Source organism: Zea mays, chromosome 8 (genome assembly GCF_902167145.1).
Source record: "Zea mays cultivar B73 chromosome 8, Zm-B73-REFERENCE-NAM-5.0, whole genome shotgun sequence".
NCBI classification, from domain to species: Eukaryota; Viridiplantae; Streptophyta; class Magnoliopsida; order Poales; family Poaceae; genus Zea; species Zea mays.
The window spans coordinates 12548633-12564880 of NC_050103.1; the positions used below are offsets into that span (position 1 = coordinate 12548633).

At 48.9% G+C, this 16248-nt stretch overlaps 2 protein-coding genes across 2 annotated transcripts; one reads left to right on the forward strand and one right to left on the reverse strand.

Annotated features, from left to right (window-relative positions):
* Window positions 1-606: 606 nt before the first annotated feature.
* LOC109941689 (50S ribosomal protein L29, chloroplastic) lies at window positions 607-11932 on the reverse strand. The gene is made up of 3 exons (XM_020542892.3): window positions 11689-11932; window positions 1435-1676; window positions 607-965 (listed from the first exon to the last, which is right to left on the reverse strand). The coding sequence occupies exons 1-3, from the start codon at window positions 11930-11932 to the stop codon at window positions 822-824; spliced, it is 630 nt and encodes a 209-aa protein (XP_020398481.1). The 3' UTR covers window positions 607-821.
* A 1515-nt stretch (window positions 11933-13447) lies between these two features.
* On the forward strand, window positions 13448-15338 carry LOC100281327 (pathogenesis-related transcriptional activator PTI6). The gene is made up of 2 exons (NM_001154245.2): window positions 13448-13729; window positions 13883-15338. The coding sequence occupies exon 2, from the start codon at window positions 14124-14126 to the stop codon at window positions 15132-15134; it is 1011 nt and encodes a 336-aa protein (NP_001147717.2). The 5' UTR covers window positions 13448-13729; window positions 13883-14123; the 3' UTR covers window positions 15135-15338.
* Window positions 15339-16248: the final 910 nt, after the last annotated feature.

The window sequence follows — 16248 nt, forward strand, 5'->3', positions numbered from 1 at the left end:
TAACCAAGGCCACCCCGAGATGTTGTGGTGCCAACATATGCAGCAGCCTCGGCAGCAGCATCATCCCAGCCACTATCGTCACAGCATACTCTCAGAAAGTTGATTTACTTGCCAGTTCTAAGAATCCGTTGTGCGAGCACTGGAGATATGACCCTCAGCTTGAGCTAGCTTGAGCTCGCTGACATTGACCCTCACATTTCTATTCTATTTTCCTTCGTCCCACCATTTATCTACACAGCGAAATTGTCGCTGACGGCCCTGAAAAAGGCTGCACTTTCCCCACTCATCACTAACCCCCAACATGACACGGTATTGAACCCTAGGGGCAAATGCAGGATCCGTTCCAGACAACGCTCAAATGTCGTCCCGACAGCGGTGCCACCAGAGCATGGCCGACATCGACCAAGACGAGCCCCCTCGATCCAAAGGCCCTCGCCGACCCCGACAACAGCTTCTACGAGATCAACGGCGTGAGGCTGCTCACACAAGCAATAAAGATCAGATGCCATATTCACATATACCCGACAAGAAAAATGTCAAATAGGGTTGCAAACAACACAAAAGAATGGTGCAGTGCAGAGGCAGAACCGTGCGTGTGGACGCCATCCTCAATTACTGATAACACAGATAGAAGTGTAAATTTAAATAAGTCAAAATTTACAGAAGAGACTAACAACTGAAATTCAGATTCAGTTAGCAATGCTTAGCAAAATGTAAACATGGAATACATAACAACGCAATAAGGGTTGAAATCATGAAGGGACCTTCCTGCAACACTCACATGAAACGACTTTTGCACATTGCCCTCTTTTTGCGGCTTTCTACTCCTCTTTGTTCCCCCTTAGAGATGGTGGTGGTCTGACCACAATGCTCTGCTTCCATTTCCTATCAAGCTTCCTAGACAATCTTTTATTGATCCCTTGTTCAATTTCCCGCTCTCTTTTCACGGTCAACATAGGAGCAATCTGAAGATAAAAATGTGAGTGAACAGAGAATTCTAAATACATGGTTAACTGGAAAGGAAAAGTGGGAAGTGCAAAATCAGCATTAACTTGACAAATTCCTTTGATCAGACCATGTTAGAGGAACAAAGGTATCAATCTGCAGCGAATTGTTTATTCTAGTTCTAGGCATGCATATGTTTAGTCCAGTGAAAAGAAAGTGACAAGTCACTTAAGACAAAGAAGGTGATAAGTGTGATTCCTAATCATCTCGTTGTAAGACATTTGTTTCTATGCCTTGCAGGTCTTTCTCATATGCTGTGAACAATATCCGTATCATTCTGTGGCTTACAAGATTCTTTTATCTGCATTCAGATGTCCACAGAAACAAAAAAAATTATCCATTTGCAGTGCAGATTGCAATATAAACATATAAAAATCAGGCATAGAACCTTTTCTTCGTTACAAGGAATGAATAGAGAGAATAATGTACCCTCTTGTGCATGCGACTGAACTCGTTGTTCTTGAACTCCTGGCGCGCCGAGCGCTTAAGGCGGAGCAGGAAAAGCTCCCCCTTGAGGTCTACCACCTCCTCTTCCATCTGTTCCGTCGTCATGGCCCGGATCTCCTCCAGATCCTGCTCCCTCTTCGCCATTGCGACCATCGCCGCCGCGCGACGCTCCGCTGGCAGAGAGGCCCCCGCCAGTCCAGCGAACCGCGTCGCCGTCGCGCCACCTAATTAACACTACCGGAATCAACCTCTTCGCCGAGTGCCGGAAGCACTCGGCGAAGCCTTAAAAACACTCGGCAAAGGCTTTGCCGAGTGTAACACTCGGCAAAGAAGGCTCGGCAAACAGTACATCGGCAAAGACTCCTTTGCCGAGTACTTTTTTTCGGGCACTCGGCAAAGATCTTTGCCGAGTGTCAGGGTACACTCGGCAAAGAAAAGCGACCGTTACGGCGCCGGTTGACGGAGACGGCGGCTTTGCCGAGTGTCAACGGTGACACTCGGCAACGAAGAAATCTTTGCCGAGTGTCCTCCTGGAAGCACTCGGCAAAGCCGCCTTCTTTGCCGAGTGTCACTTGGGACACTCGGCAAAGAGCCCGCCAGGGAGGGTCCCCATGTCAGGCTCTTTGTCGAGTGTCCAAACGGGCACTCGGCAAAGCCGACCTCTTTGCCGAGTGCCAGCGACACAACACTCGGCAAAGAACCTAAGCCGGTGCCCAGGTCTGTGCTCTTTGCCGAGTGTTTTGACCCAGACACTCGGCAAAGAGCCTCTTTGCCGAGTGTTACACTCGGCAAAGTGACCAGTATGTACCTTTTTTATTTGTTTTTTGTTTTCCATCCACACAAACAGAAGATATCACATATATATCACATATATACATCACAGATATCATCACAGACATAAATAGCCAACACAAACATAAAACCGTGACCACAAACATAAATATCCATCACAAACATAAGTGTTCAACACAAACATAAGTCTCAAACGTCGCAAGCTCTCACATAAGTATCAAACAGAAACATAAGTATTATACATAAGTTGTGAAGTCTAAAACAACGACTCATGGAGGTGGGCGGTTTGGCCGGGGTTGCGTTGGGCTGAACCCTTCCGGAGGGTTGTTGGATGCCGCCCCAGATTGGCCCTGCACAAAGAAGAGATAGCATGTGTTATACCAGATGCATTACAAACATCTAACTACAATTTTGGTACTCACAGGAGTGTGGAAGAGAGTAGGGTCAACTGGGGGGAACAATGGAGGTGGCGGAGCGATGCCCTGTGCGGCGCCAAGGCTTTGCATGTACTGGAACATCTCCGCCATCCTCTGATCAGCCGCCGCCCGCTCCGCCATTATCCTCGCCTCCATCTCTTCTAGTTGGGTCTGTAATATTACAAGCCAACGTTATAGTAACTCAAAGACTAGGTATATAACTAAAGGAAGGACGAGTTACAGAAGCACTAACCTCGAGTTGTGAAATGTGATGCTGTGAGCTGTCGTGCCGAGGTCGAATGGCTGGGCTCGAGCCAGTGCTCCTTGCTCTCACCTGAGACAGAGTGGGAGTGGAGGACGAGTCGATTGCCCCGTCGGCAATCCAGTACCGCCCATGTCTCTTGCCTCCTCCGACCCTCATGAGCACATCGGGGTCGATAGGCTCGGTGCTCGGATCATAGTCTGGGCCATGGACCTCCTGCGCCATGGCAGTGTAGTCATGGAGGCGGCTGTAGACGGCGGGGTTGGTGTAGGCCTCGGGCCCGTCATCCGGGTTGTAGGTGACGTCGGACGTCGCCTTACCCTTATGGGCCATAGCATAGGCCGAGAAGGTGGAACAAGGCCTGCCACCATGTGACGCCGACTGCAACGAAAACCAACGAGATAGTTAGAAATAATATCTAACTTAGTGCTATATATCGAAATAAAAAGGTGGCGTACCCATGCTTCGGCATATTGGCCCAGGCTCCGGCTGCCTTGGTGGTGCGAGGGCCCTTGCATCTGCAAACGCCGTTCCCGGCTAGCTGTGTGCACCTCGTCCCACTCAGCCGAACACCACCTATCCACCATCTGCTCCCAGCAGAGAGGATGTGCGGCGCACCAATGTGGAATCACCTGCAAAGTAAACACATAAAGTGCATATCAGAAGATACAATAAAATTCATGCATGGAGTACTGGTACCAAACATGCATGACTTTACCTGCATGTACTGCTCCCTGGTCAACGACATGGTTCGGGCTTGAGGTTTGGTCACCTTCTCCCCAAGGACGGAGCCGTGGTAGGTGATGATGGCCTGGATGCGGGCCTCATAGTGCATGTCCACGACGAGCTTCTTACAGCACGTGGTGGCCACCACATCCGCCCTAGCCTCGTATCCAGCATCGCATCTGAAGAAATCCTGCATACAAAAACGATGTATCCATACATTATTTCAAGAATTTGCAACGAATGCGACATATTTTATATTATACTAAGACTTACCCACAGCTCTTGCTTCACCCGCTCCGCCTTGTTATTGAATTCCCTGCCGTCCCGGTCTACTGCATCGGGGGCGACGGCGTAGTGGTCGAAGGTGAAGGCTGGGCCCGTCACTCCGGCGTACTCCACAAGTCCAGGGAAGTGTTCCCTGCACAGCAGGCCGAGGATGTTGTTGGGGGGGCGACGATGACCCCCAGCATAATCCAAAACCGTCCAAGACCTGTCCAAGTGATAAATAAAAAGTATTAGTTTATATTATGATTTTGAACACATAATATGAACAAGAATGAAGAACATAAAGTTACATACCTCTCCCCTTCCGGCCGAATCAACGGCCGTCTGTCCCGAAGTATGGGACGCGGCGGGAGACTCGCGGGGCCTCGCAGGTAGATGCTCCTCGAACTAGAGCCGCCTGAACCTGAGGCGTCCTGCTGCTGGTCGTCGTCGTCCTGCTGGTCGTCGTCGTCCTGAGGCGCCGGCTGCTGCTGCGCTGCCTGCTCTGCCTCCTGCTGCTGCGCTGCCTGCTCTGCATCGTCCGCCGTCCTACTCCTCCTCCCCCTCCTCCTCCTCAGGAAACCGCCCACCATATTTGTCCAACAACCTGCAATTAAGAGTAAACAAATAAGCACATATAAAAAGATGTATTTAAAAACAGGTGCGAAATAAAAAGTCATATAGCATTACATCGATTAAAAATAATCTTCATATGTGTCGGGGTTAGCCGGATCAAAACTCTCATCATCACTATCAAGCATTTCAATCTCAACACCATCGGAAGACGCAACCTCATCATTGCCTTCAAGGATTACTAAGTCATTATCATTTTGCACCTCATCATCCTCCTCATCAACAACCATTTCAATATCTACGTCCATTCCGATAGCTTCTGTTAAGTCTATCTCAAATCGCCCTTCTAGCCCATCTTCTTGGAAGAACTCTCCATCATATGTGTCCGGGTCTAAGTTGTAATCTTCATCGTTAGGAACAGGTAACCTCCCATGCGGCGATACCTTATACACAACATCCCAACCCTTAAGATGTTCTTTCGTTTGACACGCATATGGGAGATAATACACTTGTGTGGCCTGTTGGGCCACGATATAGACATCGTCTCCTGCTAAGGTAGAATCTTGTCGAATTTCGACTATCCCAAGATTAGAATGTGTCCGTCTCGTCACTTGAGGGTCAAACCAATGACATTTGAATATCACTGGAGTAAGAGGTTTGGAACCATAAAAATTGAGCTCATATATTTCTTCAATTCGTCCAAAATAATCGACATTGTCAAGCCCCGGCGTAAAGACTCCAGAACACGTTGTTTTCCGATTGGGCCGACTTTGGTCGTAGTGTGTTGTGCGAAAACGGTATCCATTGACGTCATACCCAGAATATTTCTTGACCCTATAAGCAAAGCCGTTGGCTACTTGTCTCAACTCGGCACTCATAGACGGATCTCTTTGGCCCTGCAAGTATTCGCAAGTTAAAAGATGCTAAATTGAGTTCAAAGACGTATCTCTTTTACAAACTAAGCACGTACCTTACGTTTGAACCAGGAAATGAAATCGGGCAACCCATTTCGCGCACCCTTTCTAAGAAGAGCGTCATATTCCTGTGGAGTGGGGTCCCTTGATCGACGCCAGAATTCATGAAGAAATTGTTCCATGTATGGCGTCACCTCTTCAAGGTTGGTCAATACGTATAGCATGATATGTCGCCACTCGTCATGATTCAGGGTCTTGGTGGTCGAGCCACTTGCGCTTCCGAGTTGGCCTCGAAATATGCTAAGGTTCGATTCATTGTCGCCATCATTGTAACGAGGGGGTGGATTATGCACGCTCGGCAGTTTGTCACCATAATAATTTGTTGTGAAGTTTGAGACCTCCTCTAGAATGTATGCCTCTGCAATGGAAGCCTCGATTTTGCATTTATTTCTACATTTCTTTCGAATAGTCTTTAGACATCTCTCGATTGGATAGCACCAACGTCCCTGCACGGGGCCCCCCATTCGTGCCTCATAGGGGAGATGAAGAATCAAATGCTGCATTGGATTGAAGAAGCCGGGTGGAAATATCTTCTCAAGCTTACACAGTAACACGGGGGCCAATCTTTCCAAGTCTGCAACCACGGTCCGAGATAACTCTTTTGCACAAAGCTGACGGAAGAAATAGCTCAACTCTGAAAGCGTTAGCCAGACATGCTCAGGGACATAGCCTCGAACCATCGCAGGAAGAATCCGTTCAATCCATATGTGGAAGTCATGACTCTTCATCCCTAAGACTCGCATAGTAGATAAGTTCACCCCCCTACTCAGGTTAGCTGCATACCCATCAGGGAACATCAACATCTTGATCCACTGAAGTACTTCCTTCCTCTGGGCCCTGCTTAGGACGAAATCGGCCTTAGGCCTTCTCCATGTCTTTCCACCACTTGGCGGCTTCATCTCTAGTTTTGGTCTATCACATAACGCTGCCAGATCCACTCTTGCCTTCACATTATCCTTTGACTTATCAGGAATGTCCATAATTGTTGCCCACAGTGCCTCGGCAACATTTTTTTCAGTGTGCATCACGTCAATGTTGTGTGGAAGGAGCAGGTCGTCATAATAGGGGAGCCGAGTCAAGCCAGACTTATGTGTCCACATATGCTGCTCACCATATCCCACAAAACCACCTTCTGTATTGGCCACGAGCCCATCTATCTGTTGACGAATTTCGGCACCAGTCATCGCTGCAGGTGGGCGGTCTGTCACTACGACACCTTTCGTAAAGTTCTTGATGTCTAGGCGGAATGGATGGTCAGCAGGAAGAAATTGTCGATGTTTATCGAAGGACGAATATTTGCCACCCTTTTTCAACCAAATGAACCTGAGAGCTTCCTTGCAAACTGGGCATGGGAACTTACCGTGAACACACCAGGCACAGAATAGCCCATAGGCCGGTAAGTCATGCATGGAGTACTGGTACCAAACATGCATTCTGAAGTTTGTCTTCGTAGCTCGGTCAAACGTCCATACCCCTTCCTCCCAGGCACGTACCAATTCATCGATCAAAGGCTCCATGTACACGCCCATTTTGTTCCCCGGGTGTCCGGGAATTATCAACGACACGAATATATTCTGCCTTTGAAAGCACACACCAGGGGGGAGATTGATTGGGATAACAAACACGGGCCAACATGTGTACGGGGCAGCGCTCATTCCATAGGGATTGAACCCATCTGTGGCCAACGCAACACGTACATTACGAGCCTCTTCGGCTTTCTCACGGTGAATGTCATCAAAGTGTTTCCATGCTTCACCATCTGATGCGTGCACCATCTTGTCAGGATTGTATCGTTTTCCATTTTTGTGCCAAGTCATCTGTTTCGCGGATTCCTCTGTCATGTACAGACGCTGGATCCTCGGTACGAACGGAAGGTGTCGTAGGATTGTCAAGGGGATGTCGAGCTGCCTCTTTTGTCCATCACCAGAGTCTACCTCCATAAACCTAGACGAATTACACTTGGGACAGTACTTTGCCTCCGCGTATTCTTTCCTAAATAGCACGCAGCCCTTCGGACAAGCATGAATCTGCTCATACGTCATCTTGAGTGCACGAAGTAGTTTCTGTGCCTCGTACATGCTCTTTGGCAGAACGTGATCATCCGGAAGCAGACTCCCAATAACCGTCAACAAGCCATCGAATGCGTCTCTACTCATGCTGTACTGCGACTTGAACGCCATTACACGCCCAATGGCATCCAGTTGAGAAACCTTTGTCTGGCCGTGAAGGGGCTTCTGTGCCGCGTCGAACATGTCGTAGAACGCCTTTGCAGTCGGCTCTGGCTCGTCATCCATACATCCTCCCGTGTACTGTGCCTCCTGATAGTCGTTCAACATATCTGCTACCCCCCGCATCCGCGTCATAATCCTCGACACGTTGTCTCAGCACCTCCTCTCTCGTACGATGCGCTTCACCATGAAATATCCACCGAGTATAGCCCGACGTAAATCCATTCTTCCAAATATGTTCTACCATGGTCTTCTTTGGTTTTCTTTTCCGGTTGTCACATTTGTTGCACGGGCATGGGACTAGACTCGCTCCTTTAGCAGCTTCGCCATATGCCCGTTCCACGAAATCATCGGTCTTTCTAATCCATTCAGTGGTGACATCGTTCCTTCCTCTACGGCCCGTGTACATCCACTCACGGTCCTCCATCCCCTAACAGAAGCCTAGCAACAGAAAATTTCGGCAGCACCTCCCCTGCACGGGGAGGTTTCGAAATCCTGCAAATAAAATTATCAGCACGATGGCTGTCTTCCACGCATAATTCAACGGCACGATGGCCAGCAATCACACATATATATATATATATATATTCAATCTATGCATGTTTTAGAGTTTGGCATTCTTTTTTTAATCTACTAGAAACAAGGTTATCCACACAATGGAAATTCTAAGTACAGAATGGTTAGATATAATAATATAGCTCTAACTATCCATCACATTATCAATCATATGCTCAACAAAAATAAAAAATGATTTATCGGCGGCGTGGTGCCGGGCGCGACGGCGGTTGAGGGCGAGGCGTGGGGACGACGGTTGAGGCCAGGTCGCGGCGGTGGCGGTGACGGTGCGCAGCGGCGGTGTCGGAGGGTGGGCGGGCGAGGGAGAGGGAGAGGGGCGCGGCGGCGTCGGCGGGCGGGCGGCTTTGGCGAGGGGCGCGGCGAGGGGCGGCACACGGCGGGCAAGGGGCGGGCGAGGGGCGGCGCACGGCGGGAGAGGGAGAGGGGCGCGGCGGCGTCGGCGGGCGACGTCGGCGGCGAACGGCGAGGCGAGGCGAGCGGCGGCGCACGGCGAGCAGTGTGACAGAGAAGAGTGAGAGGAGAGGAAGGAGAAAGGAGAAGGCGCGCGGGGCGTTTATTTCGCCTCTTTGCCGAGTGCCCGCGATCTGGCACTCGGCAAAGATTTTTTTTTAATTTTAAACTACGTTTTGCCGAGTGCCAGATCGCTGGCACTCGGCAAAGGCGGCTTTGCCGAGTGTCAACTGGCAGGCACTCGGCAAAGAGTTTTTCTATGTTCTTTGCCGAGTGTCAACCGACTGACACTCGGCAAAGCTATCTTTACCGAGTGTCATAATTTAACACTCGGCAAAATACATTTAAATTTTTTAAATTTTGTCTCCCAAACTTTTTGTGGTATGTTCCTACACTATGTAGACCTACATGTACCATTTTGAGACAATTATAACATAGTTTCCATAGTTAGTATATTTAGTTCGTTTATTTGAATTTCTTCGGAAAATTCAAATTTGAACTGCAGGTCACTCGAAACTTGGAAAACCGTGCATGAAAAAATGATATTCATGTTACTTAGCATAAGTTACGACCGATTGCAGAAGCGTACCGGAAACTTCGAGCAACATGCTCACTAAACATGGCCGTGAACTTGACATCCACATGTTTAAAAATTGTATAAAACACAAACAAAGTCAGAAAATCATGAAACTTGTCCACGTGTCATGATATCATATGTATAGGCTGTGATAAAAATTTTAGAATGTTTGGAGAAAGTTGTGAGACACTATGTGTAGAAACCTAAGAGATCCACATGAAATCTAAGATCCACTATGTGAGACACTACTAGTACTATAATAAGCCACTCCTGAAAATGGGCTGGCTACGCCTGCGGGAGGCCACGAGGTTAAAAAAAAAACGTTTCACGGACCGCCCAGTACGTACTCCTACTGTCGTTATTTTCTGTGCCGCACATGGGGCGCACGTTGCGCGCACTGTCGGAGGAGCACGGCCTCGCACGCATCGGGGGCTGTGACGACGTTTGCGCGGGAACCAGCCCATGGCTTCGCGCCAAGCAGCCCACTCCACCGAACGATAAAAAAAAGATGTGGTACTTTAGGTTCGTGACATGACACTACTTAAATAAATAAAATTATTCTGCAGTGGCCAATGGGAAAAAAAGGCTTTGTGCACGACATCGGGTCAAGTGCGTCGCAGCTGCGCCGTGTAAACGTGGCAGTCATGCCACGGGCGGGCGTGCGGCGCCGCACATACTACCCGGCCTCGCTCGCTCGCTCGCTCGCGCCACGCCCATGCCTTTTCGAAGCACCCACCGCTACGGCTCCGCTCACGTAGGGGAAAAGAAATGGTTTCCGAAAAAATATCTGACCGGAACAAATAAATGTCGCACGTGCCGATCACGTGCGTTCCCAGTCACAGGGGGGCCACAGCAGGGGCACGGGCACCGCGGCTGCACTGCACGCCTCGAGAGTGCGGAAAGTGGGAGGAAATAAAACAGAGGTCTGAATTTGGGCGCACCAACCGACAACGACTCCGCCGCGGGCCCCGCAGAAGTCCACTGGTGGGTATGGGTAGTAGTAGGGCGGCGGGCGGCGGCTCCAACGAGCAGTCGAAGTCGGCTGCTCGCGTAGTCGCGTGCAAATCTATCCAACTTTGAGCTAGCGAGGATTTTGGCTAGACCGACCGCCGCGGCGGACGCCTCTATTTCCCTCGCTCCCGGTGTCACGTGGCCGCCGACTAGGGGTGAAAACGGGTAGAGTACCGGATACGGTACTGATTTGAAACCATTTTTCGGATATAGATACGGGTATTTTTATATTAGAACGGATAGGGGTAATATCCGGATAGTACGATTACGGATTCAGATCGGATACGGAGCGAGCACTACCCGGTAAATACCCGGATATTCGGGTCGGATACGGGTACCCGTTTTTTCTTTTTCTGCATAATAATATAGTTATAAAATCATAACTTTTATATATGAAATCGGATGATAAAGTTTATATGAAAATTGTAGAGCTCAAAGAGATCTATAACTTTGTAGTACAACATATTTTTGTTTAAACATATCTTTAGGCCAAAATCATTGAAATAATGTCTAAATATATATCAAAATAATTTACTTTATCATTTTCATGTGAGGACTTAAGACTATCTCCATGTGGGAACTTAGGATTATCTTTTTATATACTACTTATTAATATTGGTAACTTATTTATAATTTTCGGTCGATGCTACAATATATTTATGAATTTAATTGTATTTTGATGATTTTCTACAACAAGAAATTAATAATGCATCAAATAGCCTAAAAAATTCATGAATTTTTACGGGGACACAATATATATCCACATATAGTTTAAAAAATATTTGGACTATAAAATCCATAAGATGTTGGTGTTTCTTCCATTCCACTGCCACTTATTACGTGAGTTACACGTGAAATCATTTTATGTATCGAAGTTTCAATATAATTAATATTTCACTTATCATTTTTATGTGACGACTTGAGGTTTTATTTGAATAGAATGTTTATTTGTTTTGGTAAGCTTTTTGCAATTTTGGGTCAAAACTAGTGTATTTATGAATTTTAATTATATTTTGATAATTCTATGTAGAAAGAAATTAATAATGTACAAATAGCCTCAGAAATCTATGAAATTATACGAAGGTACAACATATGGCCACATATAGTCATAAAAAATAATGGAACCATAAAACCCACAGGATGTCAACGTTTTATCATAACTAATTAATACATTATCCGACAAGTATCCGATATCCGATCAAATAATATCCGTATCCGTCACTTATCCGCCCGGATAAATATCCGGTCCCTGTATCCGTATTCGTCCTGTTTCTAACTATACGTATCCGATTCCGAATCCGTTTTAAATATATTAGGGTAAGATACAGGATAAGCTAATATCCGTCTATATCCGTCCGTTTTCACCACTACCGCCGACGGGGTCTGCCTGCGTGGGGCGTGGCGGCCGCAGGGGGAGCCGGGGAGGGGGACGCGTCCGCACGGGCGCGCACCCGCGTGCCAGACCGCGCCGCGCAAAGCGTCCAAGGCCACGCACGGCGTCCTGGCTGTTTCCACGTCGCGTTGCGGAAAAAAGTCCGTCGGCCCTTTTCCCTGTCCTGTCCGGCCGCGAGCTCCACCACCTCCCCAAGTGCAAGTGCTGTGGTACGAGCGGAGCAATAAGAACTCGCCATGTGAACCCCAGGCACGGCGCAGAGCCAAGGCGCTCCCGTCCTTGGATTCCGAAAGCTCGTGCCCGGTGGAGATGGAGGTCGTGCTATAATCTAGGACTGCTGTATTTTTTCGTTGCCACGACGCATCACGTGCGCTTTCCATAACGCAACCTACGAACGAGATCGGTCGACTAAGAGTCTGTTTGGTTAGGATGTGGCTGTGAAAAAAATTGCTATAAACTGTAAGCTATAAAAAAATGCTGCGGTATGCTGTGAGCTGTTAAAAAGCTAACAACCATTTAGTGTAAACCACTAAAAGTCGTTAAAATTTTTTCGATATATGTTTTCACAGTTCTATCCAAAAGCCACTAAAAGCAGATTTAAGGGTGCTTTCAGTTTTACACTGCGAGAAAGTTAGCTTTTATAAAAAACTGCTTCTTGAATTTAGCCCTTTGTTTGACTTTTGGTTTTCAGAGAACAAAAGCCAAAGCAAAAAAACCAAACCAAACGCAACCTAACGGAAAGCGTTCGAATGGCGAGATAGCAGCGCAAGCATGTCCACGTGTCGCGTGTGACGCCTACGAAAAAAACCCGCGGCATCAAATATCCGTGGCCTTTCGTTTGGCTTTCGCCCTTTTTTTTGGAAACGAAATATTCCGTTCCGTTTTATCGCTCCTTTTTTTTAGCTCTCGAGAATGGTGGAGCGTATCTTTAGCTCATCTGATGGAATGGTGCTACCTGCCATACAGCCCAGACTTCCTCTATCTATAATATAGTAGCCATTCATTTACCCCCCGTAAAACTGATGGTCTTGGTAAATGCAGAGCAGGTCACACGGGAATGTGGGATCTCAGCCAGAGGATCCCAATCCGCCTCCCCTCGACCAACGGTGGGTCGGAACCTAGCGCTGGATCCGGAAGTGATTGCTCGGTCTGCAGTGAAGTAGGCCCGTCACTTTTGTGGGTCCCAACTGTCAACGAAACAGCACAACATTCCTTGGACGCGTGTAGCCGAAGGTTTATCATTTCCATGGCCGTCCCGTCCTCGCGTCGCCCATTCACATCGCATAAACCCCACCAAAAACGCACCACCACCACCACTAGCGTTCCGTCCCTGTCTCGATGACAGGTGGGGACCAAATACATTGGCCCCACGTGAAAGCCTGAGGAGCGTGCATAACAGTTCTTCACCAGGGAACCAGCACGTCCCATACTCTGACTGCGGGGGCCAGCGGCACCCCTGGGTCCACGAGTCATCACTGTGTGCGTAACAAACAGCCTTGGCAGATCCTATAGTACGTCCAGCGCCAGCGCATCGCGGCCGTCCTCTCCTCCCCCTTTCCGTTAGGCAGATAATCCTCCAATGACGCGTGGGTCCGGACGAGCTTCGGGCCGTTTCGGCAGTGTGTGGAGCTGGATCCCGGACGCGTGCGTGACGCGAAAGGTCTCGCGTGGTGCGGCGGAGGGGGCGGGCAGTACAGGATGGGGAAGAATGGGGGATTATTAAATATCGGCGGACGAGGGGCGTGGCCTGCCCCTTTTGCTCCTGTCGCCGCTTTGGGTCGGGGTTTAAGCGAGTGTTCAGGGAGGCCGGGACGGAGGCGACGACGACGGACGGTGCCGGCGTCGGAGGAGAAGAAAGAACAAGTAGCCAGCTCTCGTATATGCCTTCTTGCCCCATCTCCGATCTGGTCGTCGTAGCGCTCATCGCCCCCGTCGTCGCCGGCCTCCTCCTCCTCCTCCTCCGCTCCCTCGCCTGCTCCAGCCGATCTATGCGCAAGGGGCTCAACGGATGGAACAAATCCTCGTCGATGCTCAGGTCCGTGCCCCCCGCTCTCTTTTTCCTCCGTGTTTTCGCCGATCTGGGAGGTTTTTGACCGGGTTTTGTGGCCCTGTTCGTCCAGATCTGGGGAGTTCGTGGCTGCTCCTTCCATGGGTTTTGACAAAAAAAAATCTGCTCTTGTGGTTGCAGGGACGGGTTCGGGGTCAAGTATTCCGGATTCCTCCACATACGGCCGTGCGGTTTCTGTAGAGGAGACTGACGGATTCGTCCTCAAGGCCGTGCCGTTTCTGTAGAGGAGACTGACGGATTCGACCGATTTGCGCTCGTCTCCGTTATATTTTTGCGCCAGAGTTTTTTTGTTTTTTTTCTTCAGAAGCTTTTCCCCGTAGTTTTGGCTGGAGTTCTCCCCGGCAGAGGAGATACAAGAGACATGGCCCCGTTGAACCACCAGCAGCATGTTCTCCTCAAGAAGGCCCTGGCGAAGAAACCCAAAGCTAAGAGGATGTCCAGGTTTGGCCTTAAACCCTCCGCTGCAGCCCTCCTGAAGTCCCGGCCGCAGCAGCCGGCGCCTGCCCCGGCCCAGCCGAGGCGCCGCGTCCGGGTTCTCTTCGAGGATCCTGACGCCACGGACTCGGACTCCGACGACGAGGAGGCCGGCGCCTCTACGTGCCCGGCGAAGGCCAAGCGCTTCTCCTTCGAGACGTTCGTCGGCAAGGTCCCAGCCAGGCCGGTCCTTCCGGCGGCCGCTGTCGCCGCGTGCGCCAGTGGCGGGGCCCCGGAGAGCTACCGCGGAGTGAGGCTCCGCAAGTGGGGCAAGTGGGCGGCGGAGATCCGCAACCCGTTCACGGGCAAGAGGCAGTGGCTTGGCACCTTCGACACGGCCGGCGCGGCCTCCGCAGCCTACCTATCCGCTTCCCGGAGCTTCGCCGACGAGAAGCGCCGCCGCCGCGGGCAGCCTGTGCCCTCTTCCTCACCAGTTCCTTCGGCAAGCGCCACCCCGACGGCCTCCTCTTCGTCGTCCACCTCGACTGCTCCGTTCGCGCACCCGTCGCCGTCGTCTGTTCTTGGACCCGCCACCAAGGAGGCGCCGCTGAACCCGCAGTCCCCGGAGCTGGTCGCGACACCAACGCTCGTCCTGCCGTCCGATGAGTCCGCGGAGCTGCCGGACGACCCGGAGTTCTACCAGGACCTTCTCCGCGGCCTGCAGCTGCCAGACATCAGCCCGATGGACTTCCGTGCCGGGCTTGACGCTCTGGACGTCTCCGATGCGCCCTTCGGCCTGGACGATGAGCAGGACCTGCTGCTTGGGGACTTCGGGGACGAGGAACTGGAGATCGACCTCGACCTCGACGATATCAACGACGTCTTCCCGGAGATGCCTGGCTGCGACCTCGGCCGCGGCATGGACGATTTCCTGCAAACCGTTGATTTCTGCGTGTGAATTAAGTCAGTGCCTTAATATGTTAGGGTTGATGGTTTGATAAGCGTGCTTGGAAGGGGGGATTGTCTTGGGTTTTTCCCTCGGGCATTTCAGTCTGCTCGGGCCCAAGATTTCTCTTCTTCCCAAACAGCACATTAGCTTCCGGAGAGGTAATTTTGATAGGTTACATTATGTTAAGTTATAGTGGTTGTGTTTTTTCTGTTATTTGGTAATGCTTGTCAAGACATTATGAACAAGTCATTGAGCTGTTACTATTGGTGACGACTACTGTGCAAGAGAGAAGCTTCTTCGTGAGATCATGATTGCATCTTTATTCGTCGGACAATGATTTTGAATCATGATCCAACGAACCGAATGTCACATTTAATATACAAACCCTTCCACCACTAGCTTATGAACATGTTTTTTTTAAAAATCACTATCAGAACGCTTTAGTCCATTAATCCACAGCCACATTAGCGTTACGTCGTTTTTTTTTTCACATTTTACAGAAATGAAACACTGTTTGGTCACTTGTTTTTTTTTTGCCTGAGAGACCACTAAACAAGGCAACACAAATTACAAATTAGTATCTGGTATGTTCAAGGAAATTCAACTTTCCTTAGAAAGTCAACCAAGGGAAAGCTCGGAGTAAAAGTTATTCAATCATCAGCATGTTACACAACGAAACATATAACAGTGAATATTCATTTCCTGCCTTGACGAAATTTATTTCATCTTTGTAACATGACAATTATTTACAAAAATACTTTCGACTTCTCACACTCGAAGATATTTTTGAAGGTGGAGTGTATCTATGTTTCGAGTTCCAGCTAGCTCTTAAATACACGACACTGTTTCTCTATTTACACGGATGTGAAATAATTTTGTATCTAGCTTTTAAATACATGATACTGTTTCTCTATTTACAGGGTCATGAAACAATTTCGTATAAAATTCTAAACAAGTCCATAAATCTTACACATATAATAAAGATTCATCGGAGTATATAACCGAGAAAAAAAAGTTATATAGTTTATATAAACAAATATAAATTACATAGGTTATAATTTCTAAATAAAACCGATATAATTCATCAAACATAAAAATATGTAAAAATCTGTATAATTCATAA

Bases quoted from the DNA above. Each gene is read 5' to 3' on its own strand.
- LOC109941689 (XM_020542892.3), bottom strand. From the start codon at position 11,932: ATGGCGAGTTCTTATTGCTCCGCTCGTACCACAGCACTTGCACTTGGG. The intron at 1,677-11,688 runs GCAGACCCCGTC...AGTGTTAATTAG, and splicing joins GGCCGCCACGCCCCACGCAG to GTGGCGCGACGGCGACGCGG. The intron at 966-1,434 runs GTACATTATTCT...TTTTATCTTCAG, and splicing joins TCAGTCGCATGCACAAGAGG to ATTGCTCCTATGTTGACCGT.
- LOC100281327 (NM_001154245.2), top strand. From the start codon at position 14,124: ATGGCCCCGTTGAACCACCAGCAGCATGTTCTCCTCAAGAAGGCCCTG.